The 25,810-nt window shown below is 46.0% G+C and overlaps 1 protein-coding gene across 2 annotated transcripts; it reads left to right on the forward strand.

Annotated features, from left to right (window-relative positions):
• The first annotated feature begins 10,348 nt into the window (after nt 1-10,348).
• On the forward strand, nt 10,349-16,289 carry LOC124677098 (galacturonokinase-like). Of its 2 annotated transcripts, XM_047213096.1 has the most exons (14): nt 10,349-10,410; nt 11,304-11,417; nt 12,694-12,765; nt 13,046-13,089; nt 13,481-13,589; nt 13,667-13,732; nt 13,992-14,071; nt 14,197-14,296; nt 14,574-14,749; nt 14,911-14,948; nt 15,034-15,062; nt 15,146-15,215; nt 15,633-15,722; nt 15,833-16,289. In XM_047213096.1, exons 1-14 carry the CDS (start codon nt 10,363-10,365, stop codon nt 16,099-16,101), a joined length of 1,305 nt encoding a protein of 434 aa, XP_047069052.1. In that variant the 5' UTR covers nt 10,349-10,362; the 3' UTR covers nt 16,102-16,289. The 2 variants fall into 2 exon arrangements, with proteins under 2 accessions (XP_047069052.1, XP_047069053.1); XM_047213097.1 differs by lacking the exon at nt 10,349-10,410 and having other exon boundaries at nt 11,307-11,417; nt 13,414-13,589.
• The last annotated feature ends 9,521 nt before the right edge of the window (nt 16,290-25,810 follow it).

The raw sequence follows: 25,810 nt of genomic DNA on the forward strand, positions 1-25,810 counted from the left end.
AGGATCATGCACGTAAATTGGCTTAATTTTCTGAGTTACCTACAGGGAGGTGGACCCAGATTCGTGACAGCAAAGAAATCTGGAACTGTGCAGTAATCCAAATCTAGTACTTACTTTTCTATCAACGGCTTAACTTGGCACAACAAAACACAAAACTAAGATAAGGAGAGGTTGCTACAGTAGTAAACAACTTCCAAGACACAAAATAAAAACAAAGTACTGTAGGTAAAAACATGGGTTGTCTCCCATAAGCGCTTTTCTTTAACGCCTTTCAGCTAGGCGCAGAAAGTGTGTATCAAGTATTATCAAGAGATGAAGTGTCAACATCATAATTTGTTCTCATAATAGAATCAAAAGGTACCTTCATTCTCTTTCTAGGGAAGTGTTCCATACCTTTCTTGAGAGGAAATTGATATTTTATATTACCTTCCTTCATATCAATGATAGCACCAACAGTTCGAAGAAAAGGTCTTCCCAATATAATGGGGCAGGATGCATTGTATTCAATATCCAAGACAACAAAATCAACGGGAACCAGGTTATTGTTAATGGTAATGCGAACATTATCAACTTTACCCAAAGGTTTCTTTGTAGAATGATCAGCAAGATTAACATCCAAATAACAATTTTTCAGCGGTGGCAAGTCAAGCATATTATAAATTTTCTTAGGCATAACAGAGATACTTGCACCAAGATCACATAAAGCATTACAATCAAAATCTTTAATCTTCATCTTAATGATGGGCTCCCAACCATCCTCTAACTTTTTAGGAATAGAGGCTTCACGCTCTAGTTTCTCTTCTCTAGCTTTTATGAGAGCATTTGTAATATGATGCGTGAAAGCCAAATTTATAGCACTAGCATTAGGACTTTTAGCAAGTTTTTGCAAGAACTTTATAACTTCAGAGATGTGGCAATCATCAAAATTCAAACCATTATAATCTAAAGCAATGGGATCATCATCCCTAATGTTGGAAAAAATTTCAGCAGCTTTATCACAGGCAGTTTCAGCAGTTTTAGCAGTTTCGAGCAGTTTTTCGCGCTTTGCATTCGAAGTGGAAACATTGCTAACACCAATTCTTTTATTAGTATGAGTAGGAGGTGCAGCAACATGTGTAGCATTAGCATTACTAGTGGTGGTAATAGTCCAAACTTTAGCTATATTCTTCTCTTTAGCTAGTTTTTCATTTTCTTCTCTATCCCACCTAGCACGCAGTTCAGCCATTAATCTTATATTCTCATTAATTCTAACTTGAATGGCATTTGCTGTAGTAGTAATTTTATTATCTAAATCCTCAGGTTTAGCAGCCATTTTATTAATTAAAGAAGATTGTGATGCAGACATATATGAGATTCGGGTTTCAGCATTAGCAAATTTAGTTTGCAACCCCGAGATCTCCCTATTCAAATTTTCAAGTTGATTCCCTATATTCTTCAACAAGGTAGATTGCTCATTCATAGTTTTAGTAAATAGTTTATTTTGCTCATGTTGTGATTGCATAAAGCTCTTAGTGGATCTTTCAATTTCTAGCATCTTTTCTTCATTAGATGAAGCATATCTACCATAAGAATTACCATTAGCAGGGTATGGCCTGGAATCATTGTGATTGTTATTTTTAATGAAATTCACATCAACATATTCTTTTTGATCAACTAATGACGCTAACGGAACATTATTAGAATTAACATTAGGCCTACCATTCACAAGCATAGACATAATAGCATCGATCTTATCACTCAAGGAAGAGGTTTCTTCGACAGAATTTACCTTCTTACCTTGTGGAGCTCTTTCCGTGTGCCATTCAGAGTAGTTGATCATCATATTATCAAGAAGCTTTGTTGCTTCACCAAGAGTGATGGACATAAAGGTACCTCCAGCAGCTGAATCCAATAAATTCCATGAAGAAAAATTTAGTCCTGCATAGAAGGTTTGGATGATCATCCAAGTAGTCGATCCATGGGTTGGGCAATTTTTAACCGAGAGATTTCATTCTTTCCCAAGCTTGAGCAACATGTTCAGTATCTAATTGTTTAAAATTCATTATGCTACTCCTCAAAGATATAATTTTAGCGGGGGATAATATCTACCAATAAAAGCATCCTTGCATTTAGTCCATGAATCGATACTATTCTTAGGCGGAGATAGCAACCAATCTTTAGCTCTTCCTCTTAATGAGAAAGGGAACAATTTTAGTTTAATAATATCACCATCTACATCTTTATATTTTTGCATTTCACATAGTTCAACAAAATTATTAAGATGGGCAGCCGCATCATCAGAACTAACACCGAGAAAATTGCTCTCGCATAACAAGATTCGATAAAGTAGGTTTAATTTCAAAGAATTCTGCTGTAGTAGCGAGGTGGAGCAATAGGTGTGCATAAGAAATCATTATTATTTGTGGTTGTGAAGTCACACAACTTAGTGTTTTCAGCGTTGGCCATTTTAGCAACAGTAAATAAAGCAAACTAGATAAAGTAAATGCAAGTAAACTATTTTTTTTTGTGTTTTTGATATAGCAAACAAGATAGCAAGTAAAGTAAAACTAGCAACTAATTTTTTTGTATTTTGATTTAGTGCAGCAAACAAAGTAGTAAATAAAACTAAGCAAGACAAAAACAAAGTAAAGAGATTGAGAAGTGGAGACTCCCCTTGCGGCGTGTCTTGATCTCCCGACAACGGCGCCGAGAAAATATGCTTGATGGCGTGTATTTCACACGTTCGTTGGGCAACCCCAAGAGGAAGGTATGATGCGCACAGCAGCAAGTTTTCCCTCGAGAAAGAAACCAAGGTTTATCGAACCGGGAGGAGCCAAGAAGCACGTTGAAGGTTGATGGCGGCGGGATGTAGTGCGGCGCAACACCGGAGATTCCGGCGCCAACGTGGAACCTGCACAACACAACCAAAGTACTTTGCCCCAACGAAACGGTGAGGTTGTCAATCTCACCGGCTTGCTGTAACAAAGGATTAACCGTATTGTGTGGAAGATGATTGTTTGCGAGAAAACGGTAGAACGAGTATTGCGATAGATTGTATTTCGGTAAAGAGAATTGGACCGGGGTCCACGGTTCACTAGAGGTGTCTCTCCCATAAGACGAACGGCATGTTGGGTGAACAAATTACGGTTGGGCAATTGACAAATAAAGAGAGCATGACCATGCACATACATATCATGATGAGTATAGTGAGATTTAATTGGGCATTACGACAAAGTACATAGACCAGTCATCCAAGCTGCATCTATGCCTAAAAAGTCCACCTTCGGGTTATCATCCGAACCCCCTCCGGTATTAAGTTGCTAACAACGGACAATTGAATTAAGTATTGCGCGTAATGTAACTAGTGACTAGATCCTTGAACATAGCACTAATGTTTTATCCCTAGTGGCAACATCACATCCATAACCTTAGTGGTTCTTGTCACTCCTCCAGATTCACAGAGGCATGAACCCACTATCGAGCATAAATACTCCCTCTTGGAGTTACTAGCATCAACTTGGCCAAAGCATCTACTAATAACGGAGAGCATGCAAGATCATAAACAACACATAAGCATAGCTTTGATAATCAACATAACAAGTATTCTCTATTCATCGGATCCCAACAAACGCAACATATAGAATTACGAGATAGATGATCTTGATCATGTTAGGCAGCTCACAAGATCCGACAATGATAGCACAATGGGAGAAGACAACCATCTAGCTACTGCTATGGACCCATAGTCCAGGGGTAGACTACTCACACATCACACCGGAGGCGACCATGGCGGCGTAGAGTCCTCCGGGAGATGATTCCCCTCTCCGGCGGGGTGCCGGAGGCGATCTCTGGATCCCCGAGATGGGATCGGCGGCGGCGGCGTCTCGGAAGGTTTTCCGTATCGTGGTTCTCGGTCCTGGGGTTTTCGTCACGGAGACTTTTTATAGGCGAAAGGGCAGGTCAAGGGGCGGCACGGGGGCCCCACACCACGGGGCCGCGTGGCCAAGGGGGGGGGGGGGCGCGCCGCCCTAGGGTGTGGCCCCTCCGTGGCCTCTCTTCGTCTCTCCTTCGGACTTCTGGAAGCTTCGTGAGAAAATAGGCCCCTGGGCTTTGATTTCGTCCAATTCCGAGAATATTTCCTTACTAGGATTTCTGAAACCAAAAACAGCAGAAAACGGCAAGCGGCACTTCGGCATCTTGTTAATAGGTTAGTTCCAGAAAATGCACGAATATGACATAAAGTGTGCATAAAACATGTAGATAACATCAATAATGTGGCATGGAACATAAGAAATTATCGATACGTCGGAGACGTATCAGTCTCCCTCAAGCTATTTTGGGAGATCTTGGGGATTTGGTCCTTAAGCCTTCTTCACGAGTTCTTCTTGCTCACTTGGGCAAAGAGAACGATGTCTTCGGGTAAATCTTTCTCCCTATCCCTCTCCCTCTTGCTTTCCCCTCTCACATTGCCAATTTTTGAGGAAAGTTGAGAAAAGTTAGGGTTAGGGTTAGGGTTAGTAAGTCCTCATGCCACCTAGAGTGTCACACCCCTCCTATGCACATTGTTCACTCTCCTGGTATAATCTATGTTCAAGTTTGTGAGTTTTTGCATGATTTTGTGTCGAATTTACGGGCAAACATCACAACTCAGCATGACCCGGTCTACAGCCCGGTCAACCGGCCTCTCGGCCAGGCTGGTCCGGCGCAGCGCCCGGTCAACCGGATGGCCAACCGGCTCGTCCGGTCTGTCGTCCGGTCGGACCAGGCCCTGCGGCTGGCTCGCCCGGCTTTTCGCATGATCTCGTCGAAACACTTGAATATAGGCTATGCTTTTGGCTTCCTCATATATGCTGATGACATGTACACTTACCTCTTTGCTATCCTCGCCCTATTTTGCTGATTCACAGGTGATGAATGGACTGATGGGGACCGTGGCACTGTTGCCAAGCGAGGGAGGCACTCAGGGGTTCCACCACGGCACTCTACTGGTCGTGCTCCTCAGACCACGGGTGGCAGCTCAACTGGAGGCCGAACCAAGACATCTGCCAATAAGAGGAAAGATAAACATGCAGCACAGGATGGTGATGAGGTACTGCCAGATTTCCATGTTGGTGATGTACATATTGGGGCATGGAGAAGACTCGGAGAGTCCAACCCCTATCGCTTTGAGGAACCCACTTACACGGGGGAGATCAATTTTTCGGACCAACACACGGCAAGTCATGTGGGATGACTTCTATAACTCCCGCGAGCACATGAAGAAAGGCACCATTGTTATGCCCAAGGCCATCAAGGATGTCATTGGAATGTATGAAGCCACCAAGTTTCGCTTTGTGGTTGCGACCTTGAGGCGGATGGGGTTGTATGATCTTATGTGCTTGACACCTACTGATGGGTGCTATTGTCCAACCTTGGTGAGACAGTTTCACTGCATAGTCTTTTTCCATGATGATGCAGCTCGGACTATGACTTGGATGACTGGCAAACAGAAATACACTTGCAACTATCTTGATTTCTGTGAAGCTTTGGGTTTTGGTGGAGGGCGTGCTTCTGGTTTCAAGATATATTCTCAGCAGAAGTTCAACCGTGGGGACATTGCCGTTTGCTATCCGCCGGAACCCACACCTGGACCTCCCACCATCTCTGGGATGTACTACTCCTACCTCTTACTTGCCAAGCTATTCCGTGAGACTCTCATCAGCAAGTCCGGCGACACAAGTGAATGCCGTGCATATCATCTGAACTTGATGTACTACTGTCACCCTGAGCACCGGCAACTTATTGATGGCTGTGATCTCATCTACTGTGAGTTACGGCGCTGTGTTCGCGAGAGGTTGACTCCTAATCTTGCCCAGTACGTTCAGCTGCTCATCAACAAGGTTGTGCCCGCACCTTTCAATACTCAAGGTGAGCGGGTCAGGATGGAAGCTTTCAAGGTACCTGCCCAAGGTGATAGCCCGGATGTTCCTGAAATGATGCCTTCTGAGCGCCGGTCCAAGGCACACCATGACCATGCTAGCTCCAGCTCCTCTAGTCGCCCACAGCATGGTGTCTCACGGTTCTTCTCTAGCTTATGGCAGATGTGCAAAAATACAAATGATGTTGCACATCAAAGTCTTTCTTTGAACCAAGAGACCAGGAGGCGCCAAAATGAGTTCATGGCTGCTAGGAATGCACCTATCCCTCCTCCTGGCCCTGAGTTGGAGCCTGTCCACGCACCCAACTGGGAGATGCCTCTTCTTTCTGATGAGATGTTCCAGAACTTTGATCCTTCCCTGTACTTTGGTGGTCCTCCTCCTGGATCTGCTCGTGCACCTCCTGCTGATGCTGATGATGAAGAGGATGAAGGTGATAAGGATGATGATGAAGAGGATGACGATGAAGAGGATGACGATGGGCATGGTGATGGCGACTCTCCATCCGCGGGGCACCAGTTCTATTGATGGGACGCTAGCATCTCTCCTCTTTTCTTCGCCTTTTTGGTGTTCCGATGCCAAAGGGGGAGAAGAGAGTAGAGTCTAGAATCACGGGGTTCTTTGCTTGTCACAAGCCATGGGAGTTGCTTTATTTGGATTTTATATGGCTTGTGCGTATTTGCTTTGATTTCTCAAGAACCATTTGCTACTTTGAATAATTCATGTATGGATATGTATGGACGACTATTATGTGTGCTACTCTATGTTAGGATAATCATGCTTTATGGATAATCATGCTTTATGCTTATATATGTTGATATACTTGTCCATACCATGCTTGTTTCCTAAAGATATTGGGGGAGCTTCTCATATTCCACAAATGGTGCACTTTGCATTCAAACGCAAATTCTCCAAGTGCACACATTATGGGGGAGCTGTCGTAATATCTTATATGGAATCAAGGTTTAGAGCTTATTATAATATCTATATGTAACTCTAGCTCGGTTTGTCATCGTATACCAAAAAGGGGGAGATTGTAAGGGTATTTTACCCTTATCCATTATTTTGGTATCTATGACACCGTGCTAGAGTATTTGAACTAATACATGTCTACAAGATGACTTTCGGGTATTAGCCAAAGAGGTATGATGGTGTAGCAATGGAACAAAAGGCAACGGGAGACCCCCCAATTCGACGAAAAATCGGCAAGCTTTTCGGTGCCGGCCGGTCACGGATCCGGTCGGACCGGCCCTGGCACCGGACAGCCCGGTCACCAACCGGACCCAGAACCGGTGCCATCCGGGCAAGTTCCAGTAAAGAAGGCAAGCCCTCCGGTCTGCGTCCGGTCACCAGCCCGGTTTCGAACCGGCTGCTCCGGTCCACGGCCCGGTCTGACCGGGCACCAGACCGAGCGGCCCGGTCAGCAACCGGACTCTGCGCCTGTGACATCCGGACGCCATCCAGTAAGCTCAGAAGCCTGCCCGGTCAAGACCCGGTCCCAGCTCCGGTTGGAAACCGGCCGGTCCGGTCTGAGGCCCGGTCTGACCGGGTCGTGGACCGGCCTGTCCGACGCCAAATCCGGTCGACCGGGTTTCTCGAAGAATCTGCTGATGTGGCAAGTGACCAACGGCCGTATTTCGAAGAACACTATAAATAGGTCTTCTCCTACCTCCGAACGAGTTAGGTACTACACTACAAGGCTGTTCTTGAGCTCTCTCTCTCTTACTCCATTGCTAGAAACACCAAAAGCCTCGGATCTCCCTCCTCCTCCACCCAAACTCAAATCCCTCCGGGAATCATTAGAGGAGGACCCGATCTACCGTTCTACCAAGCCAAATCTCATTCCCCCTTGTATTCATTGAGAAGCTTGCTTCCTAGGGTTCCTTGGAAACCCTAGGTAGGCAAGAAGGAGTCCGGAAGCATCCGGGCTGTGGATTTGCTCCGGGCAAGATTGTGAAGGTTTGGAGGCTACCTCAAAGTCTACCACAAGTGAGTGAGCTATTCCTTCGTGGGATAGGCTCCGGAGAATAGGGTGAGCCTTCGTGGCGCGGGAAATCCTTCGTGGGACCTCCACTCCTCCAAACGTGACGTACCTTGTTGCAAAGCAAGGGAACACGGGAATACATCCTCGTCTCCGCGTGCTATCGGTTATCTCTAACCGAACTCCTTACTTGTGATTTAGCTCGCTGTGAGAGCCTTCGTGCTCGAGTTAGTTGTATCCTCATATAGGTTGCTTCACCTAGTTTGCATTAGGCTCATCTTTATATTCCGCAAAGCCTAATATTGCAAAGAAAGAATTAAAATTTGTAGAAACCTATTCACCCCCCCCTCTAGGTTTACCATCTCTATACTTTCACCTTTGATGGTCATCCCGCGGAACCTCCATGACAAAGCCAAAAAGGAGAGGATGCCGAGGGGATCCATCATCAGCCGGCTGTCCATTCCGTAAATCCGCACGCGCTCGGCAGTGATATGTTGATGAACGACAACTTCGCTGATGTACATGTCTACCCTTCACATCTATTTTGTAGACCCTAGCGGAAAAGGACATAAACCTTTGTTCGTATAGTAGAGGCATACGAGTCGAATTTCTTATTTTTTTCACTCGCCATAGGAATGCCACCGACCTAAACTGTTTTAGCGCCTACCAAAAAAATCAGCCACATCGAGGATCATATCCTACGGAGTTAGAACCGATTACACCAACGAGTATCTTCACTCAAGTTTGTGCGTGTGTTTGCCAAGAAAATGATCTTTGTCTTCAGAGATAAATATCTCCGAGCTCCTAATAAGGAGGACACAAAGAGGCTTATGGTGATGAATGAATCAAGGGGGTGGCCGGTCATCCTTGGGAGCATCGAATGTATGCGTTGGAAGTGGAAGAAGTGCCCGATAGCATGGAATGAGAAGTTCATTGGTCATCATCGCGATCGAACAGTTGTGCTTAAAGCAACCTCGAAGGATCTTTGGATTTGACATTTCTTCTTTGGGCCGCCCGAATCTCTCAATGATATCAATGTTTTGCAGATATCACATCTACTCGCTAAGTATATCATGGGTTATTATCTAGCCGTCAAAAGCAATCCACCTTGGTCAACATTTGTGATGATCATCAGCGAGCCGAAAACTAAGCAACTCAGAAAAAACACACAAAGAGCATTTGGTGTCTTGCAATTGTTCGAGTCCGTGTTAGATTTGGGATAAGAAGTCCCTCCATAGTATCATGAATGCCTGCCTGATTCTACACAATATGATCATCGAGGGTGTGAGGGATTAGATCATCTCCTTCGAGTTTGACAATGCGAGCAACAATGTGAAACTTGCCAAAAGCCCCGATTGAATCAAAAGTTTTCTTCAGACATAATGGTAGATGGAGGGCAAGCAGACACATGGCCAGCTTTGCAATGATCTTGTTGCGCATCAGTGGTAGGTCTTTAGCCGCTAGTCTCTCTTTTTTCCTCATTTCATTTCGCATTTGTGTAGTATGTGATTGGAACTATTCTTTCCATCCGGGGCCTTTCATTTAGTTGTTTAATGATTTGATTTGAACAATTATTGTAATTTGGAATATTGTTGCACCGTGTGATGTTGATAATAATAAGTTTGATTTCCGTTGTTGTATATTCATGTTAATTTTGTCCAAAGTCAAAGATATATGAGATAAACATCAAAAACATGTTTCACGGACTTTTAGTGATTCCCGGACCATAAAATGTTAGTGGCAACACCGCCATCCGAAAGAATGAACACTTGTCATGCACAAAAGGAGCAAGCTGGTCGACTGATTTCGCAGAGGACAAAGAACCTCCGATTCCCATCCTGCTGATCCTGGTACGAAAAGAGAAGTTATCCGAACCGAGCACTTTCCCGTCGTCAGAAGAACCGAGTGAAACTAGATAAGAGTTCTCTTTCGAAATACGACAGTGGCAAATCTTAATGAACTACGCTCTCCTAGCATCGCTATATACGAAAAACATGTTTGTGGTATCGGCTAGAGATGCTCTCATCTCCTATTTCACAACCGAACTGGCGGCTCATGGCACATCATAATAAATCCAGCAGATCAGTGTCTTTGAGAAATCGTAGCGGTTGGACGTAGCTGTTGTTACCTACCAGGTTACACGTCGCATTCTATCTCCCTTTGTTGTGATGATACATAGACCCCATCAACTCCAACTCCACGCAAATCGCCATCACTCTGTCTGCACTCCAAAACAGGCAAACCACCCACTCCTGAGCCCAACAACACAACACGACGCCACCGAGCCCGGCTGCCCGAGATAAAAACGCGCCGACCGCGCGCACGGAGCCGGAAAGGAGAAAACAAACAAGGCGACGCCACCACGCGCCAGTGCCCAGTACGCCACGCCGCTCCGCTACCCCCGCGTGCCGCGCCCTCCCACTCGCGCGCCACCACCTGCCACTCCGCCAGCGGCGAGCGGCGAGATCGTCGGCAGCGGCCGGAGAAATGCCCGCGGGAGGAGGGTCGCCGTCGCGCTGGCCGTCGGAGGAGGAGGTAAGTCCCACCACCCGCATTGCTTCCATCGATTGGGGCCGCCGGGAGGCTCGCGAGAGGGGCTCTCGATCGATCTCGCGCCGCCGGGAGTTCCGCTTGTTTGTTCGGGTGGACGCGAGGATTTATCTAGGGTTCAGAGCGCGAATCGCGGCTGCCTATCCGCCTTTCCCATCTGTTTACTCGTCGGTCACCGCCTGAACTGTTGTTCCCTTGCTAATCGCTAATCGGTCCAATTTCAATTTCCATTTCGTTTCGCTATATAGTGCGGTGCATTCAGAAGGGAATTATGCTAACCGAGTTTTCCCCCCAATACCTATGGGGTGTTGGTGGTTGCTCCGAATTGATGTGGCGCCGCTGCGCACTTTGCAGTGTGGTAGCGCGGTAGTTATTTTTTTTAATCGACGTGTTTTGGGGATATAATAAGATTGTGCCTTGCTACTGCTTTCCAAACACATGTACAAGAGAGAAGAACATGACGATCTGCACCTGTGCCTTCTCGGTAAACCGCTCAACTGCTGCTGATCCAGTAGAGGACGACAACGTGCTGCAGTTTTTCAGAGATTTTAGACTACTCCATATGGTCCCAACAAAACCTGAATAATTCTGCTCTAGTGGGCTGCATGAGCACATATTTTTGCCCTACAATCGTTGCTCATTAGCGCTTTGGTCAGGTAGGATGAGATACATGCCGTGCCCTCTTTTACAGTCAGCGCTCAAGCTTCGGTACAACTAATCAGAGAAACCAAATCCGTGACCTGAAGTGCATTTTCGTGCTTTGATTGCATTGGTTAAGTGACATAATAGCGCAGGGTGCTAGCTTATGTTCATCTTACTAGTAAGTATGACCGTATGAGCCTCTGGTTTATCTGTACCGTTGTCGGCAATGCATGCAGCTTGATGTCGTACGGAAGAAGGTGGCGGCGATTAGCGGAAGGGATGCGAGCGAGGTCAGGGTCGTTGCTTGCCCCTACAGGATTTGTCCTTTGGGGGCCCACATTGATCATCAGGTAACTGCAGCTTCTATTTCCTTAGACTACCCACAATGGGAGTATCATAGGTAGTATCATGCATTCCATGCATGCAAAATGCTGATGTGGCAGTGCAATTAAGGATGAAAGAGAGGGTACTAGTATCATAGGTAGATACTGTATCATAGCACATACTACTAGAAAAGTTAATGCCAAGTAAATCTTGCACATATATTTACATTGAGATTCTACAAAACAATTAATACATAGAGATTATGATACTAGTATATGATACTATGCATTGTGAAGATAGTAACACGTAGTAGTATCATACGCATGATACTTCTATATGATACTATGCATTGTGACTAGTCTTAGCAACTTAGTAATAAGATTATTATAAGCCATGGGTAATACTTTACTGTCTATAACTCTATATGCAATATTTATATCTCAGCACAACGTAGTAGCACATGCTATTTAATGCTACAACTGTAATGCGTACCCGCCATTATGTAGCTGCATGACTAATAAGATGTATGGACCAAGTGGTACCAGCAAGGTTCATCAGGCCTTGATGGTTTTCAGGATAATACCTGGCTAGCAAATGGCAGCGCATCTGTTTATTGCATGTCCCCTCTACAAATGCTTGAAATATGCATCAATCTTTGTGATGCTCTGCTGTCATGTTAGAGATAATGGTGATATCTGGTTCTTGCAATAACCAAAAATCTCAGTTCGGGCTTATTTGAAAACATGTGATAGGTTCAGATATTTTGGATTAATTTTGAGTTATGAATGGGTTCAATCAGGTTGAATTTCATGTTTTTTTTTTATCGATAAGAAGGACAGTATATCATAATAAACTTTTAGAGGAAGGATGGGTGGTGTATAAACTGCTAATTTACTGAGTTATGGTGGGATTGACCCTGTTGTCAGCACTCAGAAGGGACTGAGGACAAAAGGGTCTGTGCTGTACTGGATGACTACCATCTCCAAGTTACTCTAAAGTGTAAACTAGTACAGGCCTCCTTGCAGCAGCCATTGTGGTATCAGCTACTCTTTAGAAGAGTCTATTGTGTTGAACGGATCTAATGTTTCACAAATGGCTAGATAGTTTCTCTATTCCTTCTTCTAGGAAGCTAAGGGTACTACTGGTTGACACAATTGTCAGGTAGCTAGTTGTTGTGACTTAGGGTGCATAGTACTTGCAATTTCATTCTGATGAAAACTTGAATATTGTGCTGTTAATTAATTTAGTCTCTAGCACAATTCGATGATTTACTAACTTCAATTCTGTTCTGCAACCTGGCAGGGTGGAACTGTGACTGCTATGACCATCAATTATGGAGTACTTCTTGGGTTTGTGCCCTCTGATGATACTGAGGTGGGTAAATATACTGAAGCAGTTTTTCTGCAGGCTCTTGGATATTGCATTTTTTTTTGTGTCGGGTCAGATATTCTAATTTTAACTATTTGGTGCATATATACCCGATTGCACTGTTTGCTAAAACCACCACATGTAGAAAATGTGGTCTTCTTGCAAATTAGAAGTTATGCATTCACACTTTCACAGTTTCACACTCATATCATCTGCTGTATCAAACAGTCTCACGATGGGGCTATACACAAATGTACTATTGGTAAACCTCTCTTTTCTTTTCCAGGTTGTACTCCAGTCTGGTCAATTTAAAGGTGGTATACGATTCAGGTAATGCCAGTCGCCATACACTCTACATTTCCTCAAACACAGTTTGCACCCTGTGTGGGTGCTCTTAACAAACATCTAATAGTCTAGCCACCGGCCCACTGAGGATAACCTTGGTACCATGTGCTATCTTCAAAGCCTCGTTGACTTCTGTTAATTGCAGAGTGATGTGATGTTTCATTGTCTTTTTGGATGACTAAGCATTAACCTGTACCTGTAGTTACTTCATTCGGTTTGCTACCTCTAGCTAGTTCTTGGTGAACACATTATCTTGGTAGAAACATGGTCATATTTTATTATAGCTGTTGTTTTTATCCTTAAATTCAGGCTCTGTTAAAATCTTCACTGTGAGGGAGCTTAAGTCACAACTTGCATGCTCCATCACTTTTAACAGAGTTGATGACTTGCAAAAGCCTATTGAGAACCCAGGAAACATTAACTGGGAAAGCTATGCAAGAGGTGCAGTTTTTGCCCTGCAAAATAGTGGATATGATTTGAGAAAGGTATATCCATTCCATCCATGTAACAGTCCAGATTATCCTAGGCTTCAGAAAACTGTTGACGAATGGCTTCTTTACAGGGTATAGTAGGTTATATATCTGGAGTGAAAGGACTCGACAGTTCAGGGCTTAGTTCGTCTGCAGCTGTAAGCTAACTCATATGTTAGAATCTACAATATCATGTGCTACAAGCTGAAATTGAATTAGTGCAGATCCTGGCTGTAAATTTTAATGTGCTGTACATATAGTTAAAACATGATGTTACTTTGGTCGCGTAAACATCATGTGCAACAACATATGTTCTTAACTTAGTGTAGGCATCTGTACATTAGTTAACTTGGAGTTCATAGCAGCTTTGTGCAAGCTCACATGTTCATATACTTCTATCTGTACAATCCTCATCAGGTTGGCGTTGCCTACTTGCTGGCTCTAGAAAATGTTAATGATCTGGACCTATCACCTGTTGATAACATTCAGCTGGACAAGTAAGTTTGTTTCCTTTCAATCTATATACTTTAAGAAGGGCCAAATTAGTTTTAACCTCCAAATATGTTTGTTTAACTCGCTACAACCGTGGAATGACTGCAACAACGTCCATCCTGTTTGTTAGGTCCATTGAAAATAAATATCTGGGTCTTGAAAATGGTATTCTAGATCCATCAGCCATTTTATTGTCTCGATATGGCTACCTCACCTTCATGGATTGCAAGGTAATACTTTGCTTTTGTTTTTTCTCAGAGTTTGTTATATTTATTTGTGCAGCCAGTTTTGACTGAGCTTTAAGGCTGATGTTATGATATAGGAAAATTGCCTTTAATTTCAGTTCAGATTGTAACTGCAATGTTGGGACCATTCAAACATGCCAACTTTCCCTAGCATCCCTTTCTTGTAATTTTGTGTTGTTCGTGTCCAGACTTCGTTGGGAGATGTTCATTGCAATGTTCTCTGTTAGCATTTGTAATGACTGAGACTCTCTTGCTTTAGTAGACTGCGTCACCTTCCTACGCCTACTTCTCGGAGCTGAATAAAAGCCAGCAACCTCAAGGGCAGCTGCCATTCAAGATTTTGTTGGCATTTTCAGGTTTGCAACATAACCTACCCAAGTCGCGTGGATATAATACACGAGTTTTCGAGTGCAAAGAGGCTGCACGTGCTCTGTTATGGTGAGTTTTCATGGTCGTGAGTATTTAAATCTGGTCATGCAAACAGATGTCATGTTCAATTTGGAAGAGCTTAAGTTCATGATTCCTGTATAGTCTAAATTAGTAGTTTTCTTTCTCAAAACATAACCAAATTTTAAGTCGTTTGTTATTTGAATTCCCAGTGTGCTAGGCTGTGAAGATGCGCCAATACTTCGTAATGGTAGTATCTAAATGACATTGATTCATTGTGACCCATTCGTTGAGTATAATGAGTTTGATAACATTATTTTCCCCTATTATTGCAGTTGATCCAGGTGTATATGAGGCCCAAAAGGTACTCTACAATTTCCAGCTCCATTTCATTGATATAATATTGCTGGTACCGGACCTTGAATCTGACGATAAAATATTATGCAGTGTATATTAGACGAAAATCTTGCCAGGAGGGCTGAGCACTACTTCTCTGAAATGAAGCGAGTTGCTAAGGGTGAGCTTATCATATCTTTTATGCTGTTGACATATTTTCATGCACAGGAGTATCAAAACTACAATTTTTTTTTGGTATTACTCACTGCATCTCTTAATAAAGAACTAGTGTACCAATAACTGAACTGCCTGTAGTAGTACCTTGTATATTATCCATGAATGAACCGGAATCACACTTCTCTCAACCTATGCACGTCCAAAAGAAAGAAACAAAATCGCACACTGCATACAACTTTCCAGTGTGTCTGTGAGATCTATTTTCATGGTTAACAGGATACTTCACATTCACCATACTACTTAACTGGACCTGCTAGAAGAAGGATACAGTTAATATTTCAGTGTTCACTGACCTGTGCGTGTTGTATGTCTGCTAAAGTTTCAAGTTTCAGCTAACAGCTTCTGGTCAATTTGCGTTCAGGAAGAGACGCATGGGCTCGTGGAAACCTACAAGAATTTGGGCAGCTGGTCTCTGCATCTGGCCGTAGCTCCATAGTCAACTATGAGTGTGGTATGGCGATCAAAACACTTCAGATCCAGTATGACAGTTTCAGGTCACAATTGTCTCCATTCCGCTAATAGTAGGAAGTCTTTCACGGAACACAATAATGAACCTTGCAGGGAGCAAAGAGATGATACAGCTACATGAGATCCTCCTGAAGGCCCCCGGCGTCCTCGGCGCACGGTTCAGCGGCGCTGGCTTCAGGGGCTGCTGCCTCGCCATCGTCGACAGCGAACGGGCGGAGGAGGCAGCAGCCTATGTTCGTGCCGAATACGAGAAGGCCCAGCCAGAGCTGGTGAGCAAGATTCCGGCGGATCGGCGTGTGCTGATCTGCGAGCCAGGAGACTCCGCGCGTGTCATATTGCCAGACCACGATAGCCATTGCTGAGCACTCTGTTGATGTCGGAGCGGCCCTCACCGCCGCGCGTGTCATATTGTTGGAAGTAACGTTTTGTCTGAAGTGAAACTACTCGAGCTCCCAGTTCATTTGTGTATGCTGTAAGAACCATTCGATCCATTCGTTCTTGCCCAAGCAATAATCATCAATACAAAGGTTTTTTTTTTCGAGGGCATCAATACAAAGGTTCGCTCATAAGCGTGTGCAGCTAGTACCAAACACGGGGCACCTGTTCAGTGCTCGTTGACCAATTATAGTACAGAAAATGATGGGACGAGCCAAGATAGTTGTGTACGGCACAGTCCTTGGTAATGTAGTGGACCGTACTGTATGTAGTATTTTGAGTTAACAAGACGCATTATTGCTCTTAACGTGGAATTATTGAGAGCACCGAATATGTCATTTTCCTTAGAATACGTTGCATATATTAGGTGCACTAGTTTATCTCTGGTTTAAGGTACGAAGTTGGACGGTCTTACGTACATGTTCAGTATCCAGTTAGCAACTTAGCATAAACAGGCCCAGTTGGCATGCTATTCATTGGTATGTACGTCGTCGTCCCTTCGCAGTCGTAGACCATATCTGGAGTTGAGAAACTGCATTATTGCTCAAGGATAAAGAGAAGGCCGGATTGTGCAGAGCAATTAGCTAGACAGCGAGGCGAGCCAATATCAGGATGACTTGGCTGTATCAGCGGCAGAATCTTAGCGACGAGTTTACTAATAGCGATGCTCCAAAATGGGGATAGGCATCCATGTGATATTGTGCAGAAATCACGTACACCCTCGGCATAGAAAAAGATCGTTTCAATTTTTTTCTAAATATGCACGTAAATGTGTAGATACATGTAAATTTTGATAAAATTAAGATTTTTTTTTCTGAAATGGAGGGTACATATTAATGATGCTCATGTTCATCAATCATCAGTTCATCACGAAGAATGGATGTACGGAACGGAACTACAAACCGGTGTATCCTGGACATGTCATGTATATCGTTCTTTTCTTTTCCGGGCAACGTCATACGTCGTTAGCGTGTACTAGAAAAGAGAGGAGGTCAGTTTTCAGCTCAGCCCAGGACACACCCGTATGTTCTAGGAGGAGGTCAGCTTTGACGATGACATGTCAGCGCCTTCATAAGCGTGGTAGTTTTTTTTTTTCCGAAAAGGGGGTTTGCCCCAGACTCTGCATCGTGATGATGCACACGGCCTTTATTAATAGATTCAAAACAAACCGAATTATGTGATACAAAATTCACGGATCACGCACGGTGACGTGGGCATTACCCTTCGTATAACCAGTATTGCCCTATCCGGTATTGACAAATTGGAGGCCCATGAAGATACCTGAAGGCGAGATGGGCCACTAGGTCGGCGCACCAGAAGATTCCTTGACGGGCAAGACAAGGAAGCAAACAAACAAGGAAAGATTGGATCTAAACTACTGTAAACCTAGTCGTACTCGGTTAGGACCCTTGAGACCTGGCCTCCTATATAAAGGCCAGGAGAGGGGCTGCCGAGAGACACGAACAATCTTAACAATCTTAGCCCGGAAAAGCTTAGAGCTAGGTAACCCTAGCAATAGCAATCTCGACTAGATCTCAGCCGAAGTATTCGGCACCCCATTGTAACCCATTGTCATCATAATCAAAGAACAGACATGCAAGACGTAAGGGTTTTACCTCATCGAGGGCCCCGAACTCGGGTAAATCGCTCTCCCCGCTTGTCTGTGAACCGATGTCTCGTGTCAGCCTACAGGATTCCATCAACCCTAAGCCCCTATCGGAGGGCATTGGCGAGGAGTACCCTCGACAATTGGCACCGTCTGTGGGAAACCTGTCGGCACAAGATCGGACATCGGCTGAACCCGTCATGTCATCAGCAGCTTCATCAGCACCATCATCGCCTCATCTGGGAAGCCCGATCCGTTTTGGCTCCTACGAATTCACCCCGCACAGCGAATCATCTCGCTCCACCTTCTGCGGTCCGCAAGGCAACATGGAGATGGCGTTCGGGAGCGTCCACTACAACGTCAACTCGGAAGGAATCCTCCGGCTGCCGGAATCTCCTATCTCCAGATCGACAAGCCCAAGCGCATCATCGACACCCGACCTTTCGGCTGGCCTGACAAACCCGTCGAGTCCGTCCGCGCCATCGACTCCTCGTTCGGCATCCTCCATGTCGGTTGGATCTGATGACCCCATGCCCTCGGAGATGACCTCGTACTACTGCGTGAACTGCGACACCAGGCATGGACTAGGGTCAAACGACACGCCATTCATCTGCAACGCCTACTATTCGTCGGGAGAGGACAACATCGATAGCGTCGCCCGAGGAGACACCCGAAGAGTGGCGCCCCTCCAAGTCTACGTCGCTAATAGGGGAGACGGAGAACGCACCCCCGTTCCGAGCGGGCGGGCTAGTTTTGGGGATAGCGCCAGGCAATGACAATAGCGACCACACCATTACAGAAGAAGAGTGGGCAGCAGCCAAGGCAGCCGTGCTCAACAACACACCGCTTTCGGCGGGAACCACGGTTGGCACACTCAACGCTTACCGCTCCATATTGGAGAAAAATCGAGAGCGCCTGTCTAAGGAGCAAGCCACCCTCGAGAGACGCCTATACGCGGCGAGACCGGTCCAGGCGAGCGACGAAGGGGCTCGCAGGGGAGTGCCTCTCGAAGTACCCACGAGAGGAGGCAAACATCGATCGAGGATGTCCGGGCTTTCGGAAGATGACGCAAGGGAGATAACATCAAACCTGACCAAGTCTTTTATGACCACGGACACCGCGGGCATGCCACGGCCAAAAACCGTCGCAGGAGCAACAGCCAATCTTGCAGCATACCTCATTAACCAGCGTCCCGAAGGATCCATGGCTCAGGCCCACCGTGGCGCTTTGGAGAGTCTTGCGATACTAGGACATAATCTAGTTCCACCGAAAGAGAAGACCCTGCAGGCCAACGGGTCAAAACATCGCACAAAAGACGCTCGGGACGAAATCACACGAGAGCAGGATCGACAAAGCAAGGCGACGACGCGCCATCGGAGAAGAACTTGACGAGTGATTCTTCGGACGAGACCCGGGAGAACGACGGCGAGCTTAGAGGAGCCGATTGTTTGAGCTACAAAATTCGGGAGGCGATGCCACCCAAGAAGTTCAAACCTACACCTACCGACGCCGCCAAATATGATGGGCAGCAGGAACCGAGGTCCTGGATAGAGGACTATCCGCAGACAGTAATTCTGCAAAAAGGGAATCAGATAGCAGCAATGCAATGCCTGCAGCTTTACCTAAAGGACTCAGCACGAGCCTGGCTCAGAGGGCTGCCGAAGGGTTCCATCAAGTCATGGGATGACCTAGTAGAAGCCTTTGTTGCTAACTTTCAAGCAACCTACAAAAGGCCCGTCGGGATCGAGGAGTTACGGCACTGTCAGCAAAAGCAGAAAGAATCAATGCGCGCATATATCGGGAGGTTCACCAAACTCCTGAATGCTGCGGAAGACGTATCCGTCGACAGAGAAATCGACGCTTTCAGTGATGGCATCCGACGTGAAAGCTATATAGAAGAACTTGGGCGCAAGAAGCCGAAAACCATAACCAAGTTAATGGAAATCGCCAACAGCTGGGCCGATGGTGAAGACAACGTCCGAAAGCCACGACAACGCGGTGGACGATGAAGAGGATGACCAGCCGAAAAATGATTCGGGTGGCCGAAGGGATCGGAACAAGAGAAGGAAGAACCGCAGATTACGATGACAATAACTTGGTGGCCGCAGGTTACTACGATCGGCGGGATGATCGGTACGACAACAGGCGAGACGATCGGCAGGACGGTAATCGGAACGACTCTGGGAACCGTGGCAACTATAAACCACAACCTCAGAGAACCCCCAAATTGCCTTACGCTGAACAGATCAACGCCCCTTGCTACCTACATTCTTATACCGATTCTAAGGATGGAAAAGTAAAGTCTAGCCACCTGCTCAGGGATTGTCGGCAGTTCCTCGATATGCATGAACTCATCCAGCAGGCAGGCCAGAAACAACTACCACCACCACCACCGCTACCCCCGTCACAGCATCAAGTACAGCAAGCTCAACCTCATCAACCCAACGAGGCGTTTCCACCGCCACGTGGGCAAATGAATATGATCCACAGGACAGGTGTTTCAAGGAGAGAGATGAAGAAGCTCACCCGAGAAATCAACCTGGCGAGAAGCGTCATGGCGAACATTCCCGAATATGTCGAATGGTCGTCTCGGAAATCACGTTCGGTCGAATGGACCACCCGATGACTATACCAAAGCCGGGGCACGCCGCCCTAGTGGTCGAAGCTACGAGATAGGAGGGTTCAAGATGAGCAAAGTCTTCATGGATGGAGGAAGTGGACTCAACTTGATATTCCTCGACACAATTCAAAGTATGGGGATCACCATGAGAATGTTGGAAGACTCAGATACCCGCTTCCATGGGATACTCCCTACTTCACCAGCGTACTCTCTTGGCAAAGCATACCTGAACGTCGTTTTCGGCAAACCCGACGACTTCAGGAAGGAGAAGATCGAGTTTGAAGTCGTGAATCGGGAATCGCAGTATCACGCCATACTCGGGAGACCAGCTTATGCCAAGTTCATGGCTGTACCGCACTATGCATACCTCAAGCTGAAGATGCCAGGGAACAACGGGACAAACATCACAGTCTACGGAAGCTTCTCGCGCTCGGACAATTGTGATCGTGACTTCCAAAGGATTGCTGCAAAAGTTTGGGCCACAGCAAGGGACTGTCGACCCCCCGCCAAAATTGACGATACAAGAAATCAAGGAGGAAAAACTCGACAGGGAGATCAAGAAGAAGCCAACTCCTGAAGCACCAGCAGCAAAAGCATCGGCGGAAAAAGTTTCGGCAGTGGCCAAAGCAGAAGAGATAGGAGGCGGCAAGATGCTAACAATCACTGCCCAAGCACGTGACGAAATCAATAGCGCTGCAGCAACCATCAGCATGGCAAAGAAATCGGAAGATGCCTCTGAAGAAGAGAAGAACCCCTTCCTTGATAAAACTCTTCCTTAGTTTTTAAAATTTTCCTTTACTTTACACAGGGCCTCTTGTTTTTCTCCCCCTAGTTTCGTATTTACCTTATCAATAAGCACTTAAGTTTCGATTCTTGTTAAAGTATTGCAGTAATCTAAAGCATCTATGACCGTGCTGCCGCCAAGTAACGGTATAACTTAACGTGCGGCAGAAGATAGCGCCCAGGGCAAAAGCCTCTACGAGCACTACAAAGAAGAATAAGGACATTAATCCTCCCCTCTGCTTCAGATGCCTCTACGAGTGCCGTACAAAGCAAGAGTTTGGAAAACTTACACACAACCCACGCTCGATATTTCACTTATGGAAATATCAGAGAGCAACGGGCTCATCGGCAGAATCATTACACCCGAAAAATTCGGGAATGACTGTCGAAATTTACAAACGGTTGAAAGCAAAGTTGCGCATACAACAGGTTTAGCAAAACCTGCAACACGAGCTGATCACTCATAATGATTTGCTAACCAATTAGTACACATACATCCAACGGGCAATTAAGCTTCGCTCCTTTGAATATTTGCCAACGGCATGGTAAAAGTACATATTCATGTATTAATCAGATAAAAAGTTTTGGCTCAAAAATCCGAACACTCGGATGGACTAGCCAATACAATTTACAAAAGTAATTTTACACCTTTACATCACCCTTGCGGAGTTTCCCTTTCCTCGGTACCTTTGACATCTCCTCAAGCACTGTCGACAATTATATGGGCAGGTGCTAAAACCTTTGGGTACAGCTCCTCGAAATCACCAGTTGCATTGGCGATAGATAACAAGCAAGCTGAAGGATAACAAGCAAGCACAAGGGCAAGCGTACACTTGGCCCCTGCAAAGACTTGAGATCTTACTAGCTCCCGAACCTTCTTGGCATTTCCAAACTCAGACATCAAAGTCAAGAGAGTAGGAGGAACTGCATTCAAAGGAAACATCGTCTTCCAAACTACCCTCATAGCCTTGTAGCACTTGTCGAAGAACTGGTGGACCTGTTGCACTCGATCCTGAAATTTGACGACAGCCGAGGCCTTCGAGTGTTCCCGCCAGAAAATCTCTTCGGATGAGGAAAGCTGAGTCAAAGCATGCACTCGCTCGTGTATCCGCTTGTTCTCTTCCGCATGGTTCAAAGCTATGACTGTCAAAAGAATTAGTAAAGACTCAGACAAGAAGTTGCTAGCAAACAGGCAAAGGGATCAGGAAACTTACAGTTTAAACTTTTGGTGGCCTTATGCAGCTCGCTAAGAACGTATCGCTCCACGTCGGCTGCAATCTCACTCTTTTTATTTATGATGGCAGCCAAGGCATAAGTGCTGCGTAAGTCTTTTTCCATCTGCGTGACCTGGTCCTTCATGCGCTGGATCCGGTCGCTTTCGGGAAGGGCACCCGACGAGTCGTCTGCAAACGAGGGTACTGGGAAGACCTGCAGAAAATACTGATTATAAAGGGGTGATGGATATGGTACAGCCGAACATCCAAAATAACTCCCATCGGGAGAAGTGCAAGAAAGTGATATCATAACAAAAGTGTGCTAACAACACTGCTAGCACGGAGTTTATTACAAAGCATGAGTTTTGCGGCAGAGCAATGTTTCGCATCAGCTCAAGGCACAAGTTTGTTACAAGAATCAAGGGAGCTGGGTTTGCGTCGATAAACTGGGGCCAGTCGACGACTTCCTTGATGAAACCAGTTCAAGAAGCTGACGGGCACAAGTAAGAGCAGACGCCTTAAAGGGGCTCAAATCAACAGGCTGCCCGTCTTGCTCTTTTGGAAGCCCCTTAGTCATTTCCTCGATGTCACCCTTAAAGCCGTAACCCATCATAAGTTGGAAGGCAAGGACAGCACCAAAAGTGCGCGATGTACGCTTGAATACCTCGATGACCTCCTTGGTGTCAACCGCGAAGGTATCGATCAGCTGTCCCAGGGTCTTCTCTTGCTTGATCTTGGGGAAGATCATCGAGTGCATCCGCGCCAGGGCACCCTTCCCCTTCACAAGAAGCTCTTGTGTAAGCTGGTGAGAAGCAAGAATCGTTGATACAGCATTCGCTGGGGAGTTATTTGGAACTCTCTCCAGGGCATCGACAGGGATGTTTGCTGCCTCTGCAATGGAAAGGAAGGGAAAAATTCAGTCATTGACAAAAAGTTTGAATCCATAAGTACGTCATTCGACAGAAGTATGTTAGAAATTACCAAGCAAGGCCAAAGAAGATTGACGAAGGACTTCATCCTTTTCGGCTGCTCGAGCCTCGACCACCGACTCGGATGCTTCCTCCTCCTTCGACTTCTCTTTCGGTCACGGCCAGTTCCTCCTTCAGAGAATCAATCTCTTGGCGAGCCGCGACAGCTATCTTGACTGCGCCATCCAGTTTCGAGGAAGAAGATTCGACTTCCTCTTGCAGCCGAACTTTGTCAGCCTCTAGGGAAGTGAATCGGGAGGCGAAAACCTCCAGAGAAGAAATAACGCCTCGCAGGTCCTTAAGAGAGAAAGAAAAACAATTAAACAAGGCACGCTCCAAGAAATCTGTATTGCAATCAGAAGAGGACTTACGTAAAAAGGAGCCGCGGTAGCGATAGTTGGAGAAATATCCTTCCCTTTGGAAAGGGAAGAAGCGATCGATGCTTGAGCCATGGGGGCAGCCTTAGGAGCCGAAGCTTCGGAAGCCACCACGACCGGCGAGACAGCATCAGATTTGGCCTTTTTAGGCGGAGGCTCGATAAAGCCCTCGTCACTGCAAAGGAGAATGGTCGATTATGATTATAAAAAGGGTGTGAAAAGTAAAGAAGGCAAAGCATAACTTTCAGAAAAAGAACTACTTACATGTCGAAGAGATCATCTTCATCGGCAAAGCCGCCGGTTGATCTCTTCGCAGGAGAAGCCCTGTCCCCTTCCGCAGCTGCATCAGTAAAAGTATCACGATCAGTGTCGATGTTACGCACTGATCCATCTGCGACACAAGTGTTATCGGCTGAAGAGGGAAAGTCAGCGTGGACAACTTCAAGATCCATCGGACCATTATATTCATCCTTTAGACCTGTTTGCTCGGTGGTGTGAAAATCTACGGGGATTGAGGAGCCTCTCCCCTCAGAAGTATCATCTGGTGAATCACGTGTATTTTCAGAAGCCATGGGGATCTGGCGAAGAAAAATGATAAGTAAGAACAAAGGTAATTATGTCGGCTAAGCAAGAAGGCATAATAGAGATGTGAAGAAAGGAAAATACCCCTGATGGTGGATGATCAACGTCAAGGGGAGCATAAGAAGAGATCAGCGGAATCGAATCTTCTCGGTTGAAGGAAGTAAGGCGACGGACTTCATCAAGCAACTCTTTCTCCGATAGATCGGCAGCATTAATCCTGGTCTCATCCTTTGGACCTGAGTACAACCACATCGGGTGAACTCTGGCCATGATCGGCTGGATTCGGCGCTTCAGGAATACTGCTGCCACCTCCGTACCAATCATAGTTTGGCCGTCAGCCTCTTTGATTCGAAGGAATTTGGCAAACAATTCTTCGGCTGAGGCCCTTTCGTTGGCTGAGAGAATATTCTTCCAAGAGTCCTTGGGCTTGGCTTCAGAAACATCGGCATAGCAGGGGAGTCGACACTCGGGTGACGAGGAATCCTTGACGTAAAACCATTTCAGCCTCCATCCTTGCACGGACTCTCTCATTGGGAAATTAAAGTAATTGACTTCTGAGCGAGCAACAAAACCTACTCCTTCGGTGACAAAGTACCCATTACTACTGCTTGTATCTCTTCACATAGAAGATCTTCTTCCACAGCCCGAAATGAGGTTCAATACCCAAAAACGCCTCGCAAAGGGTGATGAACACAACAACATGGAGGATTGAGTTGGGGGTAAGTTGCCATAATTGGATTTCATACGTCCGCAAGAGATGGAGGAGGAATCCATGAGTGGGGAGCGAAAGGCCTCGGTGAAGGAAAGATAAGAACATCACAGAAAATCCAGCAGGAGGATCAGGCCGAGAAATCGCACCTGGAAGGATCACATCTCCCGCGTCGGAGGATATCAATCCTAAGCTTCGGGACCTCTTCTCGTCACGCTTGGTGACGGTTGAAGCTACCCAGTCCCCAGGTTTGACCATAGAGCTCGATGGCGCTGGCGGCGCCGGAGCTGGGGGAGGGGCGTTCGGAGCGCTCCCCTTTCGGAAGAGAAGAGGAGGACTTGGCGGCGGCACCTCCGCTGGTGGAGCTAGCGGCGGCGGTAGGATTCCTCTTCTTCACCATCGTGGGATCTGAGGAAGATTGGGAAAGCTGTGGTGGCGGCGCGGCAATGGCGAAAGAAGGAAGAAGGGGGAGAATGAGTAGATACTGCGGGAACCGTGGAGAAAATTGGGAATTTTTTGCCCTTTGGAGATTTTGAGGAGAAGTTAAGAGTTAAGTAAGCACGTGGCGCTTGAGGAAGGGGAGGAAATGACGGCCCACTACACCCACGATTGTGCGAAAATCGAGGAGCCACCTCGATCGTTACGCGTATAGTGGTCAAGCCCTAAAAAAACTGATTGCACAGAGCTAGGGCTAGCCCATCATGTCAGGACCTGTCAAATCAGCCCGCAGCAGTTACACGTCAACAATGACGTCATAAATTGGAAGCATTCGAAGGA

The sequence above is a fragment of the Lolium rigidum genome, chromosome 7, assembly GCF_022539505.1.
Source record: "Lolium rigidum isolate FL_2022 chromosome 7, APGP_CSIRO_Lrig_0.1, whole genome shotgun sequence".
NCBI classification, from domain to species: domain Eukaryota; kingdom Viridiplantae; phylum Streptophyta; class Magnoliopsida; order Poales; family Poaceae; genus Lolium; species Lolium rigidum.